A 27,761-nucleotide genomic window follows, 5' to 3' on the forward strand; every position below is an offset into this window, starting at 1 on the left:
GATGAGTGGAATCCTTTGAAGAACCACAGATCTATGCCTTACTGGACATGTTTTTCCTCGATGGCTTCGTTCAGGAATCGCACGATGTTCTCACCCCAGAGTGGGATGACCTCAGTGTAGACTAACTCTTGATGGTGTGCTGAGTCGGTAATCGCATTGCGTACATGGGAATGAAATACAGACTCGCTCCTAAACTCCTTTCCTGGATGTCTGGCTTCTGGGGTGTAGGAGTAGCTGGTGGTGGGTGTCATCGTGAGAAGAAAGGAGGTTGGTAGCTTAGAAAAGATTTTCGAACAAGAAGTTGCAGGGGAAGAGGAGGCTTTTAAGATAGACAGAGGTGAAGTCTCCTGGTATTTCAATGTGGGCTCAAGCAAGCGAGTGAATGACTCGAGAGTTGTCAAGTGACTGTCGCAGGTAGAGAGACAATATTATCTTTAGCCTGTTGCAGAGTATTAGTGATTGAAGTGAATACTAAGCTCCAGGAGAATTAATATACACATTTCAACCTGGCTATGCTGGCAAGGTTGCTGCAAATGTTCCAGCATTGGACACCGATTTGGATGGATGCTGCTTAGGTACTCATTACCTGGAGGTTTGTCAGATTTATTTCACCACTTCAGAAGTTGCTGCCTAGTCTCCTTGTGGTGAGCTACCTTATAATGAGAGACTCTAGAAAATGGATAAAATTGATCACATTAGTTGACATGTTGAGAGGTGTGGGGGTTGGTAGAGTTGGAAGTTGCAATTATTGTGAAGTCATACAGACAGGGTTGTAGAGTTGGTCACATGACAGCCTTGTGAGAGCTTAACACCACTGCTGCTAAGTCCTTTACATAGAAGAGGGCCCAGAGTCATAGATAAAATAGAGTAAATTCTCTAAGTCTTGCTAAAGTGCTCTAGATAGCTTTTTCTAAGTCTTTATTAGTGGGACTTAGTTTTTTTTTGGCTTGCTGTCCTGCGCTGGTGTCCTGTATAAATATCAACAGTCAGACAGCGTAACATATGCTCCATAGACTCGGTATCGGATTTGAGTAATCAATGTGTTCCAGTGCGTACGGTAAAGCCACGCCTGATTCCATACGGCTTCTCGAAGCAATCTATTTCACTTTGCTATTTTCAGGATCTTTATGAGTCCTGCGGTTTTGAACCCCCCGGTCTCCAGGACTTCCTGGCCTGCTATTCCTGAGCGCCACTAGACAATTGGGACTCTGAAGCGATTTCTGCACCCTCCTGAAAATTAATAATGATATTGTCATGAACGAAGAAGCATTAGCTGGCTACTCTGAAATAATCTTTACGGAGTAAACATTACTATCGGAAACCGGATTGTTCTCCGTACTCCGCCCTCGGCCCACACCACTACTCAATTCTAAGGCCAGCATAGTCTGCATAAAGGAACCCCTTTTCTGTCGATCATGAGAGTCTCTCTGTGACTGGGTTGATGTTAGAGGTGCTGCGGGTCCACGACGGCAGGAGTCGCACCTCGCCACTACTGGGCCTGGAAGGTAACCTAACTGGCTCCTTTAGGCGATGCTTGAGTCTTAACTTCGGTCCTAGGGTGCATGACCAAGTTTACTGCAGCCACAGCGGACCATCTGCACGATTATAGTGTCCGTTCTTGCTTTTTCTCTTCTCTGGAAGTCCTGGACAACAGGAAACTAGGCCGGCATTCGCAAGTAAATCTCGCTTGATGTATCGAGTTCCCTGAGATTCAGACCGCTGACTCGCTAAGACTTCGGTTAGGTGCCCAGGTGCATGCGTCCAGTACGATTCCAGAGTACGGAGTATATGGAGGACACCAGGCTTTCTATGCTGCCCGATGATGAAGTCTGCACAAGGAGATACCACCAGGTACTTTTATCGCCGACAATCTGAGTAATTACTTTATCTTAGGTCCCGAGATTTTGGCTTTTATTACCGGCAACAAGCGTGACGATGTCTATTTTGAGCCGCAGACAAATCAGGACAGGTGCAAGGAAAATGGACGGAATTTCCGCTTTGAGGATACAAGCGCGGGGCATCCAGTTATTCCCAGGTATTGTTTATTTATTATTCGGCAGTCACGTTGGCGGTCCCTAATAATGGTGGACCGGCCAGACAATTCCATGAATTTGGCTGTTACTTGAAATAACTACGGAGTCTGCTGTTACGTTTTTAACATTCACATTTTGCGCCCTTTCGGTGGATGCAACTACTACCGTAGGGAGTTTAGGAGAATATTATCAAGCTGACCGCATCCATGCTACGGAATACCGAGGGCATCGTCGTGGGTCAAGTGTGGCACAGTGGCGACTTTTCCGGCATTCGAGGCTGTGAGAGATGGGCCGCAGTTAAGGCAAGAAAGAAATGAGAGTTGAGTCCGTTTGTGGACCCCTGTTTGGGATGGACAGATACGGCAAGATTGGCGTAGCTCGATGTCTGAGACGGGAGCCGGTTTCATAGACGGAGGCCAGATAGCGTATGGGTATTTTGTCAGGACAGGGCCGATACCCTGTTTTCTGTACGGACGGTCACGAACTCCAGCACACATGATGCTGCGACACCAAGTCCTTCCAGTCTTCTCTGCACGTCATATTACTATCTTAACCGCACCCGGTCCCGACCCTTAAGCCTACAGCACCGTCAGCAATGGTGATTGTCTGCTGCATCGGCACCATGTATGCTGTGCGGAGGTCTGACCCTGCATTTTGCATGTTCAGGATACCAGGACGACAAGGGGAAGTTCAGGATTCACCATGGACTCAACAGGGTGTCCCATAGACCATCCTTGGGTTTCGGTGTATGGAGTAGGGCATCCAGACTGAGGGCAGCAGCCCGCTGTGGCAGAGACTCTGCCGTCTATTTTCCCTGGCCCGCGAAGTTCCAACTTCCCCTAGCTTACTGGTACGCGGGGTAAATCCACGGAGAACACACTGAACATGAATTGTGAAGAGCACAGGGAGGCGATGATATGGGCAGCGTGCCACACAGCGTAAAAATCATGGACTCGTATGCGGCTAGATCTCAGGTTACCACTGCGGCGTCTAAGTTTACCACCTGCAAGAGGGACTCACCATTCCTCGCCTGTGTGCCATGGGGATGCCCGCAGCGATGCCATCCCTTCATACCTGACGGTCACGATACGGTAAGAAAACCGGGACGTACGAGCCATGACAGGGGTCGCGGGTTCTCGATCCTCGATCGCGAGGTGTCGGTGGGTCCGGTTTCAGGGGCCGTCTCTATCCAGGGAATCGCTGGACCGGCCGTGCCGACCTTATAGGCGGCCGACTTTCTTACCCCTGTTCCACTTTTCCGTGCTGGCCAACGGATTTTCGAGGCGGCGAGCCTGCCGAATGATGGACCAGCCAGAATGTTATCGATAGCTGTGACGGGCGTAACAGGCTGGAAATGCCAAGATGAGCATGGGGCTCTGCCAACTCGCCAGAGACAGGGGCATACGGGGCATCTCTCGCCTCCCGTGGCGTGCTGTTCTATGTATATCGTGTAATCCTCCCTGTCCGCCGGCCCAGAGAACCTGTGGGAGTGTAAAATAACTGAAGCCAGAACCGGTAACGGTACCGTTCCGTTTCCGGCGCACCCAGGCATACTCCGTAGTCGTGCCAGCGCCAACAATTTCCCTACTCCACCGGGACAGATCAATCCCTTTCTCTGCCATCTCCAAGGCGATCGTCCCTCTTCCATCCATCTTCTCTTTCCTTCGATCTTTTCTACACTCGTTTCCTTCTAGAAGAACTGGCTGACGCCGTCGACCGTGCTCCCTTCCTTCTTTCTCACATTCGTTTGAGGAAAGCAGGATTGCTGGGAGTGGGTCGTCTTTTGCGCGGGTCGACACCCAATCGTGACCGTCGCCTGTGCCTGAGAGATTGGCTCAGCAACGCTGGTTTACCCCCTTCACTCGTTTCACAACATCCTCTACCGGCGACATTGCGGTCGTCTCTGCATCGGCATCACGCTGCACTCTCCCTAAGGATTAACTGCGCGAAGAGGGAGCAGAGAAAAAAAAACCGTCTCTCCAGGAGATCCCGACCGCTCTTGGAGTCCGTCCGATTGCAGTGTCCTTTGATACCGCTCTGTCACCGTCCCAAAGTACCTTCGCTTAGGGGCATCCCTTCACCTTACGCTCGTTACTACAGCAATTCCATGACCACTTGATGCAAATCAGCCGACCTTTATCGATAGAAGCCAAAGAATATATTGTTGGTGTCGAGAAATACTGTTTAATGGGCGGACTGTAACGTGAGTTTCTCAATTTACCCTCTCTCTACGTGCCTCCTCCCCGAGTCCCAGGGGATGTGGACCTATGACATATGTACCTGAGAAATTCTATGCGACTGAATCTGTTCTCACTGCGTCAACAGGGTATCTGAAATCCAATTGACTTTCGCCTTTGACCATGTCGGGCTACCAGCAAGGTGGGCACTACGACGATAGCTATGCTAGCCATCAAGGGCATGGTGACTCCTATTATCAGGACGATCATCATGGCCAGGGCTACTATGATCCGAACGATTACTCACAGCATGGTGATGGATAGTAAGCATTTCTGTGCGCTCATGGGTTGTCTGTACCAAGTATGCTGACTACGGGACAGCGGATACGCCGATGGCGGCCACAACGGGTATCAGCACTATGAGGGTGGTCAAGGGTACCATGATGACTACTACAATGATCAGTACTATGACCAAGGAGGCCATGGGGCCGGAGCCAGGCGTCGGGGAGACTCCGAAGACGATTCCGAGACTTTCAGCGACTTCACCATGAGATCAGAAACCGCTCGTGCAGCTGACATGGACTACTACGGCCGAGGCGATGAAAGGTACAACAGCTACAACGAGAGCCAGATGGGCGGTCGGGGTTATCGACCACCGTCTTCCCAAGTCTCGTACGGCGGCAACCGATCCTCTGGCGCCTCGACCCCCGTGTATGGCATGGACTATTCGACTATTCTACCAGCCGGCCAGCGTTCTCGGGAGCCATATCCTGCGTGGACCTCGGACGCCCAGATCCCTCTTTCTAAGGAGGAGATCGAAGACATCTTCTTGGACCTAGTGAACAAGTTTGGTTTCCAGCGGGATAGCATGCGTAACATGTACGACCATTTGATGACGTTGTTGGACTCCCGCGCCTCTCGAATGACTCCCAACCAGGCGCTTCTCTCCTTGCACGCAGATTACATTGGCGGTGACAATGCCAACTATCGGCGTTGGTATTTTGCTGCCCACCTTGACCTAGACGATGCTGTCGGTTTCGCGAACATGAAGCTCGGCAAGGCCGATCGTAAAACACGCAAGGCGCGCAAGGCTGCTAAGAAGGCAGCGGAGCAAAATCCTGAAAATGAACAGGAAACCCTAGAGGCTCTGGAAGGGGACAACAGCCTGGAAGCAGCGGAGTACCGATGGAAGACACGCATGAACCGCATGTCGCAGCATGATCGCGTACGGCAATTGGCACTCTATCTTCTCTGCTGGGGTGAAGCGAACCAGGTTCGGTTCATGCCTGAGTGTCTCTGTTTCATCTTCAAGTGCGCCGATGACTACTATCAGTCCCCCGAGTGCCAGAACCGTGTTGAGCCTGTTGAAGAGTATACTTATCTCAATGAGATCATTACTCCTCTCTACCAGTACTGTAGAGATCAAGGGTACGAGATCTTGGATGGCAAGTACGTGCGGCGCGAACGTGACCACAACCAGATCATTGGTTATGATGATATGAATCAACTTTTCTGGTATCCCGAGGGGATTGAGCGCATCGTGCTAAACGATAAGACTCGCCTGGTTGACATCCCGCCAGCGGAGCGATGGACTAAACTCAAGGACGTCAACTGGAAGAAGGTGTTCTTCAAAACATACAGGGAAACCAGATCATGGTTCCACATGATAACCAACTTCAACCGAATCTGGATTATCCATCTGGGCTCTTTCTGGTTCTTCACGGCTTTCAACTCTCCTACGCTGTACACGAAGAACTATGAACAGCAACGCAACAACAAGCCGCCTGGTTCCTATTCATGGTCTGCGGTTGGCCTTGGAGGTGCATTGTGTGCCTTAATTCAAATATTGGCTACTCTTTGCGAATGGTTGTATGTACCTCGACGATGGGCCGGTGCTCAGCATCTGAGCAAGAGGCTCATGTTCCTCCTCCTCGTGTTTGCTGTCAATTTCGGACCCAGCGTCTACGTTTTCGGAATATCGAAGGAGGGGAGGGACAAGCCTGCTCTCATCCTGGGTGTCGTTCAGTTCTTCATCGCCTTGGCGACGTTCTTTTTCTTCTCTGTCATGCCACTCGGTGGTCTATTCGGCAGCTATATGAAAAAGAAAAACCGCCAATACGTTGCTAGCCAGACATTCACTGCAAGCTATCCTCGTCTGCGCGGGAATGACATGTGGATGTCATACGGTCTCTGGATCTGCGTCTTCGCTGCGAAGCTGGTCGAGTCTTACTTCTTCCTGACCCTCTCGTTCAAAGACCCTATCCGTATCCTCTCGCCGATGAAGATCCATCGTTGTGCAGGCGACGGGATTATCAAGGGTGTTCTTTGCAAGAAACAGCCACAGATCTTGCTGGGTCTGATGTTCTTCATGGACTTGACACTCTATTTCCTGGATAGCTATCTGTGGTATATCATTCTGAACACTGTGTTTTCGGTCGCCCGCTCTTTCTACCTTGGTGTCTCAATCTGGTCCCCATGGAGAAACATCTTTTCTCGCCTCCCGAAGCGTATCTACTCCAAAGTTCTCGCCACTACGGATATGGAGATCAAGTATAAACCGAAGGTTCTGATCTCCCAGGTGTGGAACGCAATCGTCATTTCGATGTACCGTGAGCATTTGCTGGCGATCGACCATGTCCAGAAGCTTTTGTACCATCAGGTCCCTTCGGAGCAGGAGGGTAAAAGGACTCTTCGTGCACCGACTTTCTTTGTGTCCCAGGAAGATCACTCTTTCAAGACCGAGTTCTTCCCAGCGCAGAGTGAAGCTGAGCGCCGTATTTCGTTCTTCGCTCAGTCTCTCTCGACGCCTATTCCGGAACCGCTGCCTGTCGACAACATGCCCACATTCACTGTCTTGATTCCACACTACGGTGAAAAGATCCTTCTGTCCTTGCGAGAAATTATTCGTGAAGACGAGCCGTACTCCCGTGTCACCTTGCTCGAGTACCTCAAGCAGCTTCATCCTCACGAATGGGATTGCTTCGTTAAGGATACGAAGATCTTGGCCGATGAGACCTCCCAGTTCAATGGCGATTACGAGAAGTCTGAGAAGGATGCTGCCAAGAGCAAGATTGATGATCTGCCATTTTACTGTATTGGTTTCAAGTCCGCTGCTCCGGAATACACTCTTCGCACTCGTATCTGGGCATCTCTGCGCTCTCAGACGCTCTACCGTACAATTTCAGGTTTTATGAACTACAGCCGGGCTATTAAACTTCTCTACCGTGTTGAGAACCCCGAGGTTGTACAGATGTTTGGCGGTAACTCGGACAAGCTGGAGCGTGAACTCGAGAGGATGGCGCGTCGCAAGTTCAAGATTTGTGTTTCCATGCAACGTTATGCCAAGTTCAACAAGGAAGAACGTGAGAATACAGAATTCCTTCTGCGTGCTTATCCCGATTTGCAAATCGCCTATCTGGATGAGGAGCCTCCAGTGAATGAGGGCGAGGAGCCTAGGCTATACTCAGCCTTGATTGATGGACACTCGGAGCTCCTGGAAAATGGTATGCGGAAGCCCAAGTGGAGGATTCAGCTCTCGGGCAACCCCATTCTCGGAGACGGCAAGTCAGACAACCAGAACCATGCGATTATCTTCTACCGTGGCGAATACATCCAGCTTGTCGATGCCAACCAGGACAATTACCTCGAAGAATGTCTCAAAATCCGCAGTGTCCTTGCCGAATTTGAGGAGATGACCACGGACAATGTTTCTCCTTACACCCCTGGTCTGCCCAGCAACAAATTCGACCCCGTTGCCATCCTTGGTGCTCGCGAGTATATCTTTTCGGAGAACATCGGTATTCTTGGTGACGTTGCTGCCGGAAAAGAACAGACATTCGGTACATTGTTCGCGCGAACTCTTGCACAGATTGGTGGCAAGCTGCACTATGGTCACCCTGACTTCCTCAACGCTACTTTCATGGCCACTCGTGGTGGTGTCTCCAAAGCCCAGAAAGGTCTGCACTTGAACGAAGATATCTACGCCGGTATGAACGCGATGATTCGTGGTGGCCGTATCAAGCACTGCGAGTACTACCAGTGCGGTAAGGGTCGTGATCTTGGTTTTGGATCCATTTTGAACTTCACAACCAAGATCGGAACCGGTATGGGTGAGCAGATGTTGTCTCGCGAGTATTACTACCTTGGCACTCAGCTTCCTCTCGATCGGTTCTTGTCGTTTTACTATGCACACCCTGGATTTCACATCAACAACATGTTCATTATGTTGTCGGTGCAAATGTTCATGATCGTCCTGATCAACTTGGGCGCACTCCGCCACGAGACGATCCTCTGTCGCTACAACCCTGATGTGCCAATCACCGACCCGCTGATGCCGACTGGATGTGCCAACTTGCAGCCCGTCCTGGATTGGGTTAACCGCTGTATCGTCTCTATCTTCATCGTGTTCTTCATCTCGTTCGTTCCTCTGGCTGTCCAGGAATTAACCGAAAGAGGTCTCTGGCGTATGGCGACTCGCCTTGCCAAGCACTTTGGATCCTTCTCCTTCATGTTCGAGGTCTTCGTTTGTCAGATCTACGCCAACGCTGTGCACCAGAACCTTTCCTTCGGTGGTGCTCGATACATCGGTACCGGACGTGGTTTCGCTACGGCCCGTATTCCGTTTGGTGTCTTGTACTCGCGTTTCGCCAGTCCTTCTATTTACCTCGGTGCGCGGTCGCTGATGATGTTACTGTTTGCGACCACAACAGTCTGGACTCCTGCCCTCATCTGGTTCTGGGTCTCTCTTCTTGCCCTGTGCATTTCGCCGTTCCTGTTCAATCCTCACCAATTCTCCTGGGATGACTTCTTCATTGACTATCGGGACTATCTCAGATGGCTTTCTCGCGGAAACTCACGTTCTCACGCTTCCTCGTGGATTGCCTTCTGCCGCCTGTCACGTACTCGCATCACAGGTTACAAGCGCAAGCTTCTTGGTGTCCCATCGGAGAAATTGTCTGGTGACGTTCCTCGGGCTCGTCTGACAAATATCTTCTTTAGCGAGATCGTTGGGCCGCTGGTACTCATTGGAGTCACTCTCATCCCATATCTTTACATTAATGCGCAGACCGGTGTGAAGGGCAACCCGAAGCCTACCAATTCCTTGATTCGTGTTGCCATTGTGGCTTTGGCTCCCATTGGTGTCAACGCCGGTGCTGCCGGTGGTCTATTTGCCATAGCGTGTTGTATGGGTCCTGTCCTGAGTATGTGCTGCAAGAAGTTCGGAGCTGTCCTCGCCGCCATTGCTCATTGTATCGCTGTTATTACGTTGATGGCGATCTTTGAGGTCATGTTCTTCTTGGAGGGCTGGTCATTCCCTAGATGTGTCCTCGGAATGGTCGCCATGACTGCTATCCAGCGTTTTGTGTACAAGCTCATCATCGCCCTCGCTCTAACCAGAGAGTTCAAGCATGATCAGTCGAACATCGCCTGGTGGACTGGTAAATGGTACAGCATGGGCTGGCATTCGATTTCTCAGCCTGGGCGTGAATTCCTTTGCAAGATCACTGAGCTTGGTTACTTCGCTGCGGATTTCATACTGGGACACTTGCTCCTTTTTGTCATGCTGCCCGCGCTCTGCGTCCCATATGTCGACAAGTTCCATTCCGTCATTCTCTTTTGGCTTCGACCAAGGTAAGCATCGATGGTATCTTCCTCAAATTAGAACCTGGCTCACAATGCCTATAGCCGTCAGATTCGCCCACCGATCTACTCCCTCAAGCAATCCAAACTTCGTAAGAGAAGGGTCATCCGCTTCGCGATCCTGTACTTCGTCGTGCTTATCCTTTTCATCGTCCTTGTTGCTGCCCCGCTTATCGTTCGCAACTTGAAGATCATTCCAAAATTCGACAATTTCCCATTGGATCTCATGCAGCCGATCGACCAGGACAACAATGATACGACTACCCAATACACCGGTAACAATCTGCCGGGAGGGATGAAAGCCGACTCCACCGGAGCAGCGTCAAGCGGTGCTGCTAAGATGTTCGTGTTCTAAGGAAGGCGGTTATTCGTTTTTATTCAAATGGTCTTTTTCCGCTTTTAAGATTGACTGTACAGATGTGTATCTGAAATGACGGATTTCCATTAGGTCTTTTTATACCGTGGGTTCTCTTGTCCGTCTGTATCCTATTACACTTGTCAACATTAATGAATGACCTCAATCTTCCCTGATTGCCCGTCTCTTTGTATGCTCAAGGTGTTAACTGGCTTTGTTTATTTTTTATGTGCACAAGTATGGGACTCTAGAAGAAATATTGTACTCCAGCCCTTCCCTCGTTTAGTGTTAGTATTGCCGTCTAAATCAAATATGCGTCCAACTGTGGCATCTAAACCAAGGCTTGGAAATAAATTGCCACTGTCAGATTCATGGTAATTTGTTTCCTGTCCCGTAATTTTCATTTTCTACCGGACGTTTCAGCTTCCAACCCGAGCACTACCGGACAGCTCGTGCTCCGGGGCGTCGACAGGAAACCCCTCGCAGACCGTAGTGAATTCAAAAATTAATCCAGTCCTTTTTCTGAGAGCGTGAAAAACCCGGGCAAAATTCAAATAGAACTTGGGCGGAAGCATCTCAACCTACTGTAGTAAGTCTGGTACTTCATCGGGGAAGGAAGCCGTCCGGCTGCCTTAAGGCCACGATATCACGTGCATCGAATTTCCCCTTTCCAGGCTTCACCGTCTGACTTCAGAAGGAGAGACTGATTAGCTCACTTTCTCCCCTTCGCATATGTAGTCCATTCTTTTTATTTGGCCTTTTACCTTGCATTAACCGCCCTCTAACATTATTTCTCCTTCCCTCTTCTAAACTCCAGGCTGTGGGCACAGACAATGCCATGATGGATTTCCAGGAAGCCCAGCGCCTCCTCTTTGTCTACCTCCATGAGTTCGCGAATCAATTTCAACGCCTTCCTGGTTCCGCCATCTTTCTGCGCTACGTGAAATCGAGCTACCAGAATGATCCTGTCCGCTCGGCTGTTGAGCTGTTTTTGTTCCTCTTCGCAGTCCGCTACTTGCTCGCGCCCAAATACTCGACGAAACCCGGCATTGTCGCTCTCTCCGAAGAGGAGATAGATGACTTGGTGGAGGATTGGACGCCAGAGCCCCTCGTAGGACCTCCGAGTGCGCTCGAGGAGACGGAAGTAGAGAAGAGGGCGGTGATTGTTGGGTACGTGGTAAACTCTGACTGGAATACACCGCTGAATGAGGACTTGCTAATTCTCTACCACCTACAGACCCACGGGGCCGAAGTCGAAACTGTCCAATGGCCGCACGGTCACTAACCTTGCCTCGTACAACTTCTACAACTTCAACGCGAATGAGACGCTCAAGGAGAAGGCGATTCAGACACTTCGGAGCTACGGTGTTGGACCCTGTGGTCCTCCTGGTTTCTACGGTACCCAAGACGTCCATATGAAGACGGAGGCGGACGTCGCTGCCTTTCTGGGAACTCCTGCTTGCATCATCTACGCTCAGGCATTCTCGACCATCTCGAGTGTGATTCCGGCCTTTTCAAAACGTGGCGATATCATCGTCGCCGATAAAGGTGTGAGCTATGCAATCCGGAAGGGTATTCAGATCTCGCGCAGTACCGTGCGGTGGTATGAGCACAATGACATGGAAGATTTGGAACGTGTCCTGGACCGGATCACCAAGGAGCAGGCGAAGAAGCCGCTGACGAGAAGGTTCATCATAACGGAGGGCTTGTTTGAATCCTACGGTGACATGGTCGACTTGCCGAAAATCGTAGGTTTTGCTCTTGTTTCCTTGGCGTAGATTCTATCTTCTAGTTCCAGTGTTGCTGACTTGTTCTTGACAGATTGAATTGAAGCTTAAGTACAAGTTCCGACTGATTCTCGATGAAACGTGGTCTTTCGGTGTTCTTGGAAGGACTGGACGGGGTGTAACGGAGCACCAGAACGTTGACGCAGCCGAAGTTGATATGATCGTGGGATCTCTGGCAGGACCACTTATTGCTGGAGGAGGCTTTTGCGCCGGATCTGAGGAGATCATTCACCACCAGCGCATCTCAGCGGCTGCGTACACGTTCTCTGCTGCGCTCCCGGCCCTTCTGTCGACGACTGCGAGCGAGACGCTCAATATCCTTCAGACGAGCCCTGAACTCATTATGCAGTTGAGGGAGAATATCAAAGTCATGTGGGCACAACTGGACCCGCGGAGCGACTGGGTCTACTGCACAAGCGCCCTGGAGAACCCGATCATGATCTTGGTTATTAAACCAGAGGTTGTGTCTTCCAAGCGTTTGTCTGTCGAGGATCAGCAGTTTTTGCTGCAGGATGTCGTCGACGAGGTAGGTACCTTTCAATTGCCTCGTCCACAGCATAGTAGAGCACAATCAAGACTCCCGGAAGATGCTAACGGCTCATCTTGTAGTGTCTTGCAAACGGAGTTCTCATAACGCGTCTCAAGAGCCTTCCAGACAATGTCACTCCGAAGCAAGTTGTTCCTCCGGCACTCAAAGTCTGCCTAACGACTGGCCTGACGAAGAGAGAAGTCGAGAAGGCGGGCACCATTATCCGCCACGCAATCACGAAGGTTCTGAGCAAGAAGAGATAAAGTCTGGAACATAAGTATTGTTCCTTGCACGACCCTGCTTACGTCACTGCAATTCTGGCCTTCCCATGTATCATGAGCTCTTTGTTCCCTTGTACTGTACACTCATGCCTCTTCATCACCTGACCTCTAATGTCCTCTCTACGAATGTGGCCACTGCCACAAACTAAAACAGAGGGAATATCTTTTTCTCTTGTCCCTCAACAGCCTCGATGGCTCGACTTTCACTCGCCTTTCGCCGATCAGGGTGCGATGCCTGAGAAGCAGTTGGACAAAACCGGACTCATCAAGTCTTAGAACCTGTGCTTTTTGGCCTTCATGTTTTGCTCTTTTCTTCGGCCACACGAGTATTCTTAGTGTAGATATTTTTAATAAGACGTTTCTCTTGCTGCTCCACACTGTTTTCAGCAATACATGGAGCGGCACACTGAAGGCTAAGCTTAGGACAACCAGAGGGCTAGGAATCGTTTCACTGAGAATGACTTTGTTAGGTAAAGGCTCTGTGCTCTAGCTGCGCAAGAAATTGGGCTGGAAAAGCCCGAGGATTCGGAGAATCGAGTAGATCTGTCAATGATTATTCGCAGCTGTCAGATGTGGCTGTGTGGAATGCTCTCCGGTGGTTCCGTGCGACGACTAAGGGGCTGAAGGACTTTCGAGCCTAGAACATCGAGGAAGCCAAAGAACTAACAAAAGTGGCGCCGTTTCTTTCCCTCATGCTCGGCTCGATTGCTGCATGGAAAGTATCATCTCACGACGCGAATATCCACTTAGTATCAGAGTATCATTAACTTCTGGGCAACAACCTATCCTAGCAATTCAAAAGCTGCAGTGTAAACCACACCCAGGCCCTATGTAAAACTTTTCCTTGGAAATATCTTGTGGAAAAATCCGACAATATTATTCTTGCCAAAAGAACATGGGCGTCATCTTTCTCACGGTAGAGTTGGGAAGATCCTGACAAGATATGAGAACTCAAACAGTGTATTCTCAAGCCCTGGCCATTCTCAATAGTGACTTCTAGACTGCTCAGAATTATCTTGTCTCACATTTTCTCCTGAGTTAATGGCATACTGAGACATGGTCAATTCCTCTAATAATCAAAAAGTCCGGGGACCTTCCCGTCAAATTCACACATTTCGGATTAGGGTTATTGGCATTCCGGAGTGATTGTTATGGCAACTCACCACACATTCCTCACAGACACAAACTAAGAATCTGATCAGTAACCATCAAGCAGGTACGTATGCATTACAGTTATCATGATATTCGATTTGACTGGTTTCTGGTTTATATCATTCTGTTTATCAGCTGTCATTCCTACCACCCCACTTGATATCGCAACCACGCCACTTTATTATGCTCCCCAGACAGAATTTCACATGGTTTAATAGACCTGATTCTTCTCGCTGTACATCTCTGTCTCTCTCTTCACTGATCTTCACTGAGCGCTGATTTAATTTCTCTTGATTTCCAGGCCTAGTGTCCAGATACGATAAGCTCTCTTCACAACCTCAAATTGACCTGTTCTGCAGGTCTACAAACACACGCAACTGGTTCCTTCATCATGAAGGCACTTGTCTTTCTTGCTGTTCTGGCACTGGCACTAATCCAGAGCGCCATTGCAACACCCCATAGTATGTGATGAATAAAACTGCGCGTGATGTTGTGATATGAATGGAAGTTGTGGCTAAACAAACAGGCTATCATCGCAAGAAGCGAAACGTCGCGGTGAAATATGAATATGTCACGATTCCCACTGAGATTATCGTTCATGTCAATCAGTACGGGAGCACACTGAGTGTGGAGACCAAGGGCTGTGTTACGACGACTTCTGTGGAGGTACTGAAAAAATTAACATCATGATATAGCCATTGCCCAGGTCACTTGGGCAAGGTGCCTAGATTGGGAAGATATAGTTATACTAACATACGTCTGGATTGAGGTGCCTGCTGAACCCACTCTTCAGGTTCAAGTTCCAGCTTCTCCTCCGTCGATGCCTGTGGAACCGACTATTGAAGTTCCTACTCTTCCTCCATTTCAGCAGACGTCGATTCCTCTGCCTCCTTCGCCTCCTGTTCCTCCTGCTCCTCCAGTGGAGGAACCGACGACGGAAGTTCCTCCTGTTCAAGTGACGTCGGCTCCTCAGCCTCCTCCAGTAGAGCAACCAACTACTAAGGTGCCAGCGCCTGCTTCCGCGACTGTGTCGTCGCCTCCTGTAGACGAGAATGTACCTGTTGCGTTCAATAAGTTTGGCATCGTGTATTCTCCTTACAACGCCGACAGTACCTGCAAGTCCCAGGATCAGGTCTACGCCGATTTCCAGAAATTTCTCGATTATCCTGTCGTCCGCATCTACGGCGTGGACTGCAACCAGGTGACCACTGTCTTGAACGCAGCCAAGAGGTACAACATGAAAATCTTCGCTGGGATCTTCGACTTGAGCGATCTATCGGGCGGTCTTAGAACGATCATTCAAGCTGCCAAGGGTGATTGGTCCCATTTCAACACCATCTCCATTGGAAACGAACTTGTCAACAAGGGACAGAATATCCCAGCCCAAGTCGTTGGCGCCATCAATTCTGCGCGTCAGACCCTTCGAGCTGCAGGATATAAGGGACCTGTCGTCACTGTCGACACGTTCAATGCGATGATCCAGCATCCTGAGATCTGCCGGGCGTCTGATTACTGTGCGGCGAACTGCCACGCCTTCTTTGAAGCTTACATGACACCGGAACAAGCAGGCGCCTACGTTAAGGAACAAGCGAGACAGGTTTCTGCTGCAGCCGGTGGAAAGAGGGTCGTTATCACGGAGTCTGGATGGCCACATGCCGGTCAGGCTAACGGTAAGGCCGTCCCATCGAGGGAGAACCAACAGAAAGCGATCTCTAGCTTGAAGAGTAGCTTCCCGGACGGTGGCATTATCCTGTTTTCTGCTTTCGATGACAGGTGGAAAAAGGATGACAGCTGGACCTTTGGCACTGAGAAGTACTGGGGTTTTCTGTGAAAATTTCCCTCTCAATCGAGAAGATGAAGAAATGACATTTGCGTGGGGGACGAGAAAGCAGTGGGCTTGATGAATATCATCTTTCGATCACTGTATATTATTACATCATTTTCGGGAGGCTTTTTCTTCGATTTTTTCTTCAGCTTTGCTGGGAAAAGGTTGAGATGCCATCTCTTGGGGACCTTCGGGGGCCTTTATTTTTTTTTTCTTCACCATGTGAATAAATACAGAGGTTTCATTTCTTTCCGCTGGTCCTTTAGAAATGAATTTTCTCAGAGAAATCGAAGACACTCAATCGGGCATACGTTATCTCCGCGTACCATATTGTGCAGCTTAGTTGAATGTATCATCCTGATATCTAGCCGGAGCTCAGGTCCCTACCATGAAGCCAACGCCGTAGTACATATTCTCACTGATTTTGGTAAGGTATCCCTTCAAGCTGTGGGGTTTGGAGCTACTCATGTAGTGCGTAGGGCGTGGAATGTCATATAGTCCCACCTCCACCTTTACCCCTCCTAAATCCGCCCTCGCTAATGCAATAGTGACTCATGCGGAACAATTTTCCTATTTCTAAATGTTCTAGAACTTAGTGCTTCGCACCAGAGATAACGAGGCAATCGTCTTTGATATCCAAATTGCGGTGTGGGAGGTTCTAAAACTGTATTTTAGCATCTCGCGTTCTCTTCTCTCATTTACTTACCAAGATTTATCAGATACCCTTCGCTCCAGTTATATAGACCTTTTTCCAAGATGCAGCAAAAAGTGTCAGATGTCTCAGTTACTTCTAACCCTCAACTAAACCATCGACAGCCCTTGTCGAACTTGATTGTCGACGAAGAGGCAGGTCTGTCTTCTGCTGTCTCGATCGAAGATGAGCCTCCGGATCCCTCCAACACCGCCGAACGTAGCATGACCAACACCACTGATCCGGGTGAGAACTTCCCAGATGGAGGCCTTAATTCATGGCTGGTAGTGCTGGGATCCTTCTTCCTCCTCATGGCCTCCTACGGTCTCATGAACTCCGTGGGCGTCCTGCAGGCGTATTTCGCTGCGCATCAACTTGCAAACTATACAACGCGCGACGTCGGCTGGATCCCGGGTCTCTTTGTCTTCCTGGCACTCATGCTGGGTGTGCAGGTCGGACCACTATTTGACCGTTACGGCCCCAAGGGAATCGTGCTGGCGGGCTCGTGTTGCTACGTTGTCAGTCTGTTCCTGCTTGCCGAATGCAAGGTCTACTGGCAGTTCCTGCTGTGCTTTGGCGTCCTGGGCGGGATCGGCGCAGCGCTGGTGAGTACGACTGGCATGGCAGCTGTACCGCAATGGTTCCGACAGAGAGCTGCCCTGGCGATGGGGATCGCGATGGCTGGTTCTGGAGTCGGGGGTACCATATTCCCCTTTATACTCAGAGCGGGCTTTGCAAGATGGGGGTTCAAATGGGGGATCAGGCTGCTTGCGTTCCTGGTGATGGTGATGTGTATCGTGGGATCATCTCTTGTGAAGTCCAGACTGCCAAACGGACGGTCGAAGGGGGCAGTGAATCTGAAATGCTTCAAGGACCCGCGGTTTACGTTGTTAAGTATTGGGATATTCAGTACGTATTTATTCACCCACTGCGCCTTGATGATGGGGATATTTGTTCTTCTAGAAAAGGAGCTGAGATGTGGACAGGTCTGGAACTCGAGGTATTCGCCGGTCTGGGTCTATTTCCAACCTATATCGTCATGCAGGGGTTCAGCACCAATACCAGTATCACATTGCTTGCAGTGCTGAATGTGTCTGTGCTACCTGATCTCCCCGTCCAATACTTCTTTTTCCTTCTTCACTGACATAGCAATCTAAACAAACAGGGGCAACTGCATTGGGCGATTCTTCGTTGGCATCATCGCTGACCGCTATGGCCGTATCAACACGCTTACCTTCTTGATTGCCGTGGGTGCAACTGTCATCTTCGCAATATGGTTGCCGTTCGGGCACTCGCTGCCGGGGCTCTGTGTTTTCAGCGCACTTTTCGGACTGGCCTCAGGTTCGTTCATCAGTCTGGCCCCGGTCTGCATCGGGCAGATCTCCAAGGTTACTGAGATTGGGATGAGGTTTGGCACTTGCTACTCTCTGGTCAGCTTCGCGTATGTCAACCTCTTTAATCTTCTTTCATCACATTACCCTTTTTTTTATCCTGTCGTTGCGAATAAGTCGCGGAACTAACTCAAGCACACTGAATCTGGAACTGCCCAGGACCCTTATCTGCATTCCAATTGGAGGAGAGATGCTGGAAAAAATCGGCACGCGAGCTATGGTTGCTTACCTTGGAAGCATCCTGGTCCTGGCGTTACTGCTGTTCGTCATGGCTAGATGGGCTTGCTTGAACTATAAGTGGAAATGGCGTATGAAAATATAGCCAAATGGAAACTGCGGAATTAAAAAAGTAAAGGCGTGTGTAAAATTCCTCAGAGAAACATCAACATGTTGACATGCAGTGACAAATACTTTGTTAATATCAATTCAGAAGCATGGTCCTAGTCTCGAGACGCAATCTGAAGTCTAGCTGCTAGCACTATGTCAATTACTTCAATCAAACAGAAAAGGCAACGCGGGTACCTCTCCAAGTATCTGGTCACACATATGTTCTAGGAGACCCTTATGATATTGTCAATAGGTAACTGTTGGGAAAAAAGAACTTATTTGTGTTCGCCGGGGTGGGAGCTCCATAGGAGATCTTCTCGTTCCAAGAAAGCGGATACAGGGTCGACCTATACAACAAAGGCGGCGATATTGGAGTGTACTTCCTCTCCCCGGATCACAATGTCGGCTTGAGTCGTCGCCGCCAGTATCATCCCCGCCTTCGAGCAAGCGGGCAAGGAAGAGGCGAATCGGTCCTTTAGTGCAACATACGCCATGACATGTTCCTCCAAGATGATGGACCAGGGCTGAAAGTCCACCGGTGGATCAGCAATTCTACCGGTATGCTAGCTGCATTCGCGTTGCTTTATCGTGCTCCATGACATTCGTCTCTACCCGACCGGACTGCACGACTCATCAACATCCCGAATCTCGTTCCGAGCTATCATCCCTCTTCCATTGGACGGTATTGGATTATTTACGTAAGTGTGCTGGACCTGGGCGGAGGTGGATGGCCTGATCTGTCGAGGAATTTCAGTGCTTTTGCAATGGGCGACAAAGGCAGCGGATACTACGAACACAGGTATTTACCTCGGATCTACCGTCGCGACGCATGATTCTATAAGAACGGATGGGAGGATATCGATGTATTTATGATTGACCTTCAGAAGTTTGGGGTGGAAGGAACCGAGAAGACTATGGTAGCCAAGGACCAGGAAACATGTGCCAAACTTTCTTCTTCTCTTTTCTTTTCATTTCTTTTTCAGTTTTGTTTTCTTGAGAATCATATGGTTAACTGTACTGTGGCAAGCGCGCCATGAGGCTAAGCCCGGAGTTATGCATGCAGATGTTGCAACGGAAAACACAAAAAACCTGTCATTCCAGTTGGCCAACTGACATTTTGAGGCACTGATTCGCTGATATATCTGCAGAAGTGGTGCTGAGCCCTGACAGGCACACTCTGGGCCACCCAGCCCGCATGAAGGCCTGTGAGCTTAGGTGCTTAACCGTGCGATATCTTTGCCCATAACCCTCGAAACCAATTATGTCCTGGCCTAATACATACGTAAAATAGGTCCTGCAGTCATACTAAGGTCACAATATATTGCAGTAGTAGCGTTCAGGATCGACATCCTGAATCCTTCGAAATCAGACACAATATGGATAATTCATGTTGTGGTTGGCCAATGAATCATAAGAAGTGATTGTTATAGACAGTCTACCAAAGGTATAAATAGCCCTCTCTTGTTCCATCCTCATCTGCTCTTCAGTTGCAAGTCAGGAAAAGATATAATCAAAGTCGAACAACTTACATCTTTTCTTTTCCATCCACAATTTCCATCATGCGCTTCTTGAACATCCTCATTGCCTTGGCTGCTGTCGCAGTTGCCGCTCCTGCAGACAAAAGACAAGTATGTAGATCAATATATCACAAGAGCAACTCCGTTTTTTTTGTATGAGCATGGAAGGCTAACTAAAATGTTGAAACAATATGACTGCATTGTATGTGCCTAACCGACCCATACTATGCTGAACTCTACAACATGGGGCAAAGAGTCGGAAACTTAGAACTGATGAACATTACAACATAGGAAATCTACTACCCAGACACACAATGCCCTGCAGAGTGAGTGCCCGAGAGCTAGTTTCCATCCACTGATGTTAATATACTGACTTGTGCTTTAGCCATCCATATGCCTGCAATGGTGCTGGAGGTGTAATCTGCTGTATACGTTGAAGGACCTCCTTATAACTCTGCATCGGAAGGGCCAGCTGCCCACCACACTGTTCATTATTTGCAATTGGCAGAATAATTACTGACTTCTTCATGTAGGCGTCAAACTGTGGCCTGTAGTTGGATGGGGAGAATGGTCTGCAAAACGCGAACTTTGATGTGCCTTTGAACTGGGTTAGCTGGCAGATCTGTGATGACGGTAGCAACTGCCGAACCTGATGGAATGGTTGAGGATCTTTCTCTTTTGTAATTTTCTTTGGACTTGTGCAATGACCTACCTGTTTGAGGTTGGTCATCAGTCCTCCTCTCATTCTTAATAATCGATAGCTATGATTGCCAACGAAGTTCTGTTATTCTTCATTGCCATCCTACTTGGGCAAAGTTCGAAGAAACTTTGCTGCTACCTTGATATTCCTCTCATCATTTCCCTATCCTGTATACACCAAAATCCACATTACTGTTTCCAGAGCACCATTGCCACTCCCAACTGAAACATTGCCTCATCAGACTCCTTTGCCTATAGTGTACTCAACGATATCTGTGTCAGGGTATTGTATCCCAGACTTGGCGATCCTTGGCTGGCAAACGACAAAGGAAATAAAGGCGAGCGGTTGCAGCTTCACCTTCAAGTGCTACCACCGAAAGCGCATGCAGAAGGGACTCAATCGCCAGAGCTGTTGTTATCTACGCATAGTGACTTATTGCGGCGCCGGCCCTCTGCATACACCTCGGCGCTGTCGCCCCTAAATCAGCAACAGCAGCCACCACAATACCATTACTACGGGCTTCCTTCCCAGGCCATTAACCATCCTTCTCAGCAGGCCACGGACATGATATCTCAGTGAAGCGGTCGGGACTCCCGAGCGTAGTTGCTCAGGCGGGGATGCCTGATCCAAAGAAGTGCCAGGGAAAAAAAAGTCTTATCATAAACATGGAACGCTACAATCCCTGGAAGAGATATTATTGTTCTTGTTGTATCAGTTGTCGGCCTTGTCTGGAACAGAGGACTGCGACCAACCATTATCCTGGCATGCATGCACTGGCGGACATGCGCGATGATAAGCACCCAGGTCAACCCCATTCTTGGACTATCTGATACTGCATCCTCAGCTGAGTATAATGATATGATATGAAAAGGGACGAGATCGCCATGTCTGAATCAAGAAACATCAAGCCCTCTTGGTCTGATTCATCGCGACTCAAAACATGGTAGCCAATATGGCCGAAAAGAACAAGGATCAGACATTCTCAAAGACGCAACCAGTCAAAGACGTAGCTGAGGGTAAAGTTCTTACCCAAGATGAGTACCGTCTCGCTCAGTTGGGTTATAAGCAGGGTGAGTGTTCGAGAGTGACACTGGGAAGGAAGCGGAGTACGTTCGATGTACATACTGACGTCGAGTAGAATTCTTCAGACACCTTGGTCTCTTCGAGAGCTGGGCGGCTACTTTTGCTGTCAGTCCATAGGCATCGAACAGACTTTCTCTTTGCCTTGCTAATAGGAAGTAGTCCATGAACTTCGTCTCCGGCATCTTCGTACTCTTCGGTTGGATTATGTACTCCGGTGGTATGTAAACGGATAGACTGCACACTATTCCTATATATGTTACTAACATGCCTCTACAGTCCAAAATCTGCCTTCGCCAATTGGACCATGGTCAGTGGATTATCTTCCATTGTTTTACTAGTCATGGCAGAAATCGCAGCTGCACTACCGACTGCTGGCGGGATATATTTCTGGAGCTACAGATCAGGGGGGCCTAAATGGGGGCCGTTTCTCAGTTGGATGACCGCTGTAAGTCTCATTGACTGCCACCACAAAGCAGTATAGGAGGTCTAATCTAATTGGCGTCGACAGTGGTGGAACTGGGCCGGTTGGATCTGTATCGTACCCGGCGTGCAGCAAGGCTCGACGAACTTCCTCCTCTCCGCATTGGAAATCAAGTATCCCAATGCTGAGATCCTGGAGAAAGGATGGTTTTCCTAGCTATTGACGTACATCTCCCTGCTGTCTTGTGTATAACTTAGTCCTCGACTAAGAACTTGCGTTTAGATCGATCGGGATGTTTTTCGCAATGCTTCCCAACGTCATTTCTCAGCGGGTTCTGTACGTGGGACCCATCTCCTCTTCTCCCTTGACATGTCAAAACTGACGGACACAGTCAATAGTATTTCCGCTTCGCGATAGTCATTTTCTTCACAATCCTCACATTGTATTGGACGTGGTTTCCGGCAAAGGTAACCATTTATTCTCCACTTGCGTGACTACACTTGCTGAGAGCATTACCAATATTTTTCCAAGGCGTCCGGCCACTTCCAATCCCGCAGTGGAGTATTCGATAACTTCTATAATGGCATAAACTTTGGACCTGAGAAGCAAGCTTCGGGTTCTTACTGTTGGATAATCGGGATCCTTTTTGGAGTATGGTGAGCTGCGTTATTGTTTGACCTACGTGGGAGACTGACTGCATAGATAGGGTCTTCTACGGATACGGTATGCTCTCACGATATTATAATTATGCATCTGTTTTCAAAAGATTGGGTATCTTGGACTAACGTCTTCACAGACATCTCAGCCCATCTGGCAGAAGAGACCAACGATGCGAGGTAAGGTCATACTGATGTTGATGTCCACATATCTATACATACTTCACAACGCTGACTTCGCCCTAGCATAGTGGTCGCAAGAGGGATGTGGATGTCCACATTTTCAGCTTGTATGTAGAAAACCGAGCTGATACCTGGCTTTTTGCCATCGCGGATGCTAAGTTAGGTACTATGCAGGGATCGGTTCCGTCCCTACTCTCATACTCATTCTGTTCTGCATGCAAGATTTTGACAAGATCATTTCAGGTCAGTATTTTTGAACCTGTCTCACGTATGTACATAGGGACATACAACTCTGACCGGGAAACTTCTCAAGCCAAATACTCCAACAACTGGGCCGAGTATCTAGTCCAGCTGATTGGACCGAATGGAGCCGTTGCGATCCTGTCCCTTTTATGGGTTGATTCGACGGTAAGTTGAACAGAAAAGAAGAAATATAAAAGACGCCAGATAGATAGGACATATACTGATCTTTAGCAAAATCCAGTGCGCGACAGCCTCCTGCTTCTATCAGCTCAGGTAAGTCGACATACAAAACAAGACAATTCATCTCCTCCAGCAGCCGCACTGAACATACAAAAATCTAACATGACATATCTATCCCTCTCTAATAACTAGCGAGTCACCTTCGCCCATCTCACGGGACGGCGTCCTCCCATTCTCCAAATACTTCCGACGTCTCAACGGCAGAAAGATCTCCGTCAACTCCGCCTTCCTGGTCTACGTCCTCAGCATCGCGATCACCTGCGCCCGTCATCGGTTCCGAAGTAGCGTTCTCCGCTATCACTGCGACGTAAGCAGTTACACCCCATAGGCCCCGCTCCCCCAATTACGCTGAATATCTACCTACCTACTGCACATGTACATGTACATGTACCAAACTCAATATCTACTTATGTGCACAATCGCAACCAACTTCTCCTACCTGATCCCCATCGTCGCGCGACACACCGTCGGCCGGGACCGCTTCGAGCCCGCGGCCTGCTGGAACCTCGGCCGATACGGGCCCTACCTTGCTATGATCGCGGGGCTGTATATCATGCTGACGTTCGCCGTGCTGTTGCTGCCGCAGGTGTTTCCTGTTTCGCTCTAAGACCCTTCCTCTCCATTCCATCCCGATTCAATTCCATTGTGATCTCGCCTTGGGTTTGGTTTTAACTGGTTGATTGAATGCAAAGCAATCCCTCAACTACGCCCCGATCTGCATCGGCATCGTCACTGTCGTCAGTCTCGCCGGGGTGGATCCTCCCGTTCGGTCTGGGTGGGATGTACTGGTTCACGGGGCGGAAGAGGACGATTGAGCAGGAAGAAGAGGGGTTAAGAGTTGCTCAGTCTGCATGATGATAATGACGCACAATCTTTTACAGTTTTAATCTAGTCCAGTCTGGCCTGAAGGAATATCTATGTAGGTATGTTCTTGGAATATTTATTGATCATCCATGCCTATTGCCTATGCCTATGTCTATGCCTTTTCTTTCTCTGTTCCTATACTAGTCCTATACTGCTAGTATTAATATTAGAATTTCTAAGTGATGTGATTGATATGCGTACCATCTTTAGGTATGCTGTGATATGATATGCAAAACAAATATGTATGTACATACTGCGTATGCTCGGGCTAGATTTGGCTTGATTTCATTCAAGCTTTTTAAAACACACTATCTCTTTTCTTTTCTTAGAGAGTTCGAATATTATACACGTACATTACATACATTACAATCACAGAAAGAAAAAAAACATCAGTATATTACAAATATGTAAATCTCTTAAGTGCATTATGATGATGATGATGATGATGCAAAATAGAAACTCGGGAAAGACTAACCAGGGTAAAAAAATTGTTATACATGTCAGGTAAACAGCATGCAACGGACTTGCTTCTCTCTTTCTAAGGAGACGATTGACTGATTGATAGATAGAACTGCCGAATTAATTATGTGCACTTTTCTTCTGACCGAACTGCTGTACAGAATGTGCAATGTGCAATATGCAATAGTCTCTATAGAAATAAAAAGTGGGTATCTCTCTTTTTTCTTTTTGTCTATGCCATGGATAGCATTTCGATCGTCCTTTTCTTACCCCCCAAGGCTGACGTTCTCCATCGCCTCTTGAAGACTGCCAGTTGATCCTGTACGATTATGGGATTCCGATTCCGATTCTGGCTGCAGTGATACTATCGGAATCGTCTCTTTCTGCGGTTCTTCTGGCTGCTGCACTGATACCGCTGCGACTGCCTCGTTCGGTGTCTGGATCTCCGTCTGAACATGGTGTTCTTCCGTTCCTGGCTCTGGATGTAGCTGCTTCCAACGACGCGACTTGGGCGGTTCAGGCTTCTGACCATGTCTGTGAGGACTACCTGGAGTTGTGGGGGTAGCGGGACTGCTGCAATGGCTCGGTAAATGGTGATTAACTGGATGGGAGGATCTACGAGGCGGGGGCACAGCCGGTGGAGGACGGGAAGCTGATCGACGCGCGTGAGGTGGAACTGGAGGAGCCAAGGAGTCGCAAGATCCTCGCCGGCCGACGCTGGCGCTTCGCGTTGTTCCCAGTGGTTCACCTATCTTACTACCACCCTCGTCCTCCTCTCTGGAACGCCTCCCACGCCATCTCCTTGTCTTCGGAGGCTCTGGTTTAGTTTTCAACTTCACTGGTGCTGCTGTATCTGCCGGCTTGTCTGAAGTAGGAGTATCCCTGCGACTTGGCGTCATTACTCCAGGTTTCTCCTGATGCACCGCAACCTCCAGCACACTGAGTGAAGACGAACGAGCAGGCTCCAGATGCATTCCCAGAGACTCCGCTTGCTTAAGATCTAGGTTTGAGCTCGTTTGGGATGAGGTGCCCTCAACGACCGTAGTGCCCGATGAACTGTCGAGTGAGCTCGTTGTCGCGGTGGTAGACACGCTATTACGGTTTTCTCCCGGCTGCTCTGGCTCTGGCACGATTGTAACAGGCGACTGGCATTGAACGGTGTCATCACCTGTGACAGAGACTTCTTCCTTGCGTTCCTCCGAGGGGACTTCGGGCTCCTTCTTGACCTCCTTTTCGGCTTCCTTCTCCAGATCCTGGAGCCACTCGACGCTTGCGCACCGCGCAACAAGCCTCTTGGTCGTCTCATCGACGTCGTTAAAATGGAGAATCTTCTCGCAGTCCTCTGCACCTCCTTGGAATTGACCATGGACGAGGATACCAAGCATCCTCCTCACCTCGTCACGCTTGTAATGAGGAGGATATTTCAGCTGTGTATGCGCCAGCAGAGGGTAAAGGACGCGGAGATAGGTGTGTCGCAGGGCGGACGCTTCCTCGGGAAGATCCAAGAGATTTCGGATCAGAATGTCCACCAAGACGCGGAGATCATTAGTATAAAAATATTCATACGTAGGAGGGGTCGTAAAGATGAGATATAAGAGTTTAAGAGTAAGAAGTTGCAGTGATGTCTCGCCTGCAGATTGTTAGTTTGATGGATCGCGGATTAGACAACCTTGCGGGTATATTATATTACCTTCTCGATTAAGTAACAGAATGATATTTTCGCCGAACGTCTTATAAACATTTCCGTACATTGAAAGGACCTTAATTACTTTATTCGTCGGAGGAGTTGAAGAGGGATTTTCTTGAAGGGGGTCGTGCGCCGCGACCATGAACTGTTCATTCAGAACCAGCTAAATGAATATGTGAGTGATGGTTCTGGACCTTCAATCAAAGGAGTGAGAGAACTCACCAATATGCGAATGACGGGGTAATGGTACGGGTCACTGGCGTCGTAGGAAAGCTCCTCGATGATCTCGAAGAGATACTTCACGAAATCGTCATCCACCAACACTGCACGTTCCCAAGCGCCATCACGCAGTCTGAATCAGCCACATACATTCCACATATTTTTCCAGGCTCCCTTTCTTTCGTCCGCGAAAAGGTCCTCTTGTCTCTTCCCCCCAAGTCCAATTGTAGCGACTCACCGAGATCTTCAATCTTCACCCTTTGGATTCTCGACATTTCATACAACAGCTCCATCAGAAGCCGATGAAGGCCAGCCCCATCGTTGCGGTCATCCGATTTCTGACTCTGTATCAGTTCCAACAGTCGAGGGAACGAGCCCTCCTTGTTCATCATGTGGAACGTGACCTCATTCTGACGGCCGTCGAAGAGAAGGAAGGAGACGATTAGGTGGAGGGTGTCGGGATCATCTTCCTATTACAATCGCGACAAAAACCCGTCAGCAATTACCGCATTCAATCGTGGGCGCCATACTACAGACGAATTGGGAGGAGATGGGAATTCAACTGCACCATAGCCATACCTGGAGCAAGCTATGTATAATCTGCCTCCGGACATAGTCTGCATGCGTCGCAAAGATATTCGATGAGAATAGCTGATATGAGCAGCGGGATACATCGTATTCAGAGGTGAGGTACTCGTCTGTTATATGACCGCAGACGCCGCGTCAGCAATTAACACCCTTGAAAGCCAGACAAAAACCAAACCACCCCCAATTCTCCGTGCGTTGAAAACCACCAATGCCTTATGTAAGAGGGAGAAAATATCGAGCGCAAAGGTTTCGGAGGAAGGAAAAGGAGGAGAACGGACCTTTGTATTTCGAGGTGAGGCTCAAATAAGTCCGCAACGCATTGTCGATGAGACTCTCGGAGTCGCATTGAGCGGAAACGATCTCCTGTAGTTCTGATTGCGCGAACAGAAGAAGTCAGTTCCAAATCCTGATATCAGATTACGCAACACACAATCCAAGAGACGTGGTGTACATGCGCCGTGGGTTGCTTGCAATGAACGGTGGGGGGGACACCCGTCTCAAGGGAGAAGGATAGAAGAGAACTCACCATCCCAGAACTGCTGCTCATTATCCAGGCTGTAGGAGACCTCAAAGTCCATTTCCTACAGCTCGATCTTCTTCGCCGGGCTTGTTCTGACTCTACACTCATCCCGACGCGTAAGCCCGTCGAGTGGGTGTCGTGGTGGTGATGACGAGGGTCGGACGGGTTTAGTGGGTTGGAGTTAGTTAACAGA

At 49.1% G+C, this 27,761-nt stretch overlaps 8 protein-coding genes across 8 annotated transcripts; 7 read left to right on the forward strand and 1 right to left on the reverse strand.

Annotated features, from left to right (window-relative positions):
* Positions 1–2,980: 2,980 nt before the first annotated feature.
* VTN00DRAFT_5630 (uncharacterized protein) lies at positions 2,981–4,152 on the forward strand (the record flags this gene model as incomplete). The annotated part of the gene is made up of 2 exons (XM_069432182.1): positions 2,981–3,140; positions 3,728–4,152. 2 exons carry the CDS (start codon positions 2,981–2,983, stop codon positions 4,150–4,152), a joined length of 585 nt encoding a protein of 194 aa, XP_069288067.1.
* Positions 4,153–4,393: 241 nt separating this feature from the next.
* Positions 4,394–10,205, forward strand: VTN00DRAFT_5631 (uncharacterized protein; the record flags this gene model as incomplete). Its single annotated transcript, XM_069432183.1, has 3 exons — positions 4,394–4,533; positions 4,592–9,841; positions 9,896–10,205. The coding sequence occupies 3 exons, from the start codon at positions 4,394–4,396 to the stop codon at positions 10,203–10,205; spliced, it is 5,700 nt and encodes a 1,899-aa protein (XP_069288068.1).
* Positions 10,206–11,043: 838 nt separating this feature from the next.
* On the forward strand, positions 11,044–12,784 carry VTN00DRAFT_5632 (uncharacterized protein; the record flags this gene model as incomplete). Its single annotated transcript, XM_069432184.1, has 4 exons — positions 11,044–11,375; positions 11,443–11,953; positions 12,027–12,518; positions 12,602–12,784. The coding sequence occupies 4 exons, from the start codon at positions 11,044–11,046 to the stop codon at positions 12,782–12,784; spliced, it is 1,518 nt and encodes a 505-aa protein (XP_069288069.1).
* A 1,561-nt stretch (positions 12,785–14,345) lies between these two features.
* Positions 14,346–15,785, forward strand: VTN00DRAFT_5633 (uncharacterized protein; the record flags this gene model as incomplete). The annotated part of the gene is made up of 3 exons (XM_069432185.1): positions 14,346–14,415; positions 14,481–14,620; positions 14,724–15,785. The coding sequence occupies 3 exons, from the start codon at positions 14,346–14,348 to the stop codon at positions 15,783–15,785; spliced, it is 1,272 nt and encodes a 423-aa protein (XP_069288070.1).
* A 750-nt stretch (positions 15,786–16,535) lies between these two features.
* VTN00DRAFT_5634 (uncharacterized protein) lies at positions 16,536–18,183 on the forward strand (the record flags this gene model as incomplete). Its single annotated transcript, XM_069432186.1, has 4 exons — positions 16,536–17,379; positions 17,457–17,562; positions 17,636–17,911; positions 18,021–18,183. 4 exons carry the CDS (start codon positions 16,536–16,538, stop codon positions 18,181–18,183), a joined length of 1,389 nt encoding a protein of 462 aa, XP_069288071.1.
* A 3,174-nt stretch (positions 18,184–21,357) lies between these two features.
* On the forward strand, positions 21,358–23,559 carry VTN00DRAFT_5635 (uncharacterized protein; the record flags this gene model as incomplete). The annotated part of the gene is made up of 12 exons (XM_069432187.1): positions 21,358–21,475; positions 21,544–21,593; positions 21,648–21,709; positions 21,765–21,933; positions 21,997–22,115; positions 22,616–22,632; positions 22,706–22,745; positions 22,812–22,855; positions 22,923–22,991; positions 23,062–23,156; positions 23,233–23,264; positions 23,364–23,559. The coding sequence occupies 12 exons, from the start codon at positions 21,358–21,360 to the stop codon at positions 23,557–23,559; spliced, it is 1,011 nt and encodes a 336-aa protein (XP_069288072.1).
* Positions 23,560–23,640: 81 nt separating this feature from the next.
* On the forward strand, positions 23,641–24,046 carry VTN00DRAFT_5636 (uncharacterized protein; the record flags this gene model as incomplete). Its single annotated transcript, XM_069432188.1, has 2 exons — positions 23,641–23,817; positions 23,924–24,046. The coding sequence occupies 2 exons, from the start codon at positions 23,641–23,643 to the stop codon at positions 24,044–24,046; spliced, it is 300 nt and encodes a 99-aa protein (XP_069288073.1).
* A 774-nt stretch (positions 24,047–24,820) lies between these two features.
* Positions 24,821–27,626, reverse strand: VTN00DRAFT_5637 (uncharacterized protein; the record flags this gene model as incomplete). Its single annotated transcript, XM_069432189.1, has 7 exons — positions 24,821–26,184; positions 26,245–26,404; positions 26,464–26,564; positions 26,699–26,930; positions 27,040–27,158; positions 27,327–27,419; positions 27,575–27,626. The coding sequence occupies 7 exons, from the start codon at positions 27,624–27,626 to the stop codon at positions 24,821–24,823; spliced, it is 2,121 nt and encodes a 706-aa protein (XP_069288074.1).
* Positions 27,627–27,761: the final 135 nt, after the last annotated feature.

This window comes from Thermoascus crustaceus, assembly GCF_041956765.1.
Source record: "Thermoascus crustaceus strain CBS 181.67 unplaced genomic scaffold VTN00scaffold_3, whole genome shotgun sequence".
In the NCBI taxonomy this organism is placed as follows: Eukaryota; Fungi; Ascomycota; class Eurotiomycetes; order Eurotiales; family Thermoascaceae; genus Thermoascus; species Thermoascus crustaceus.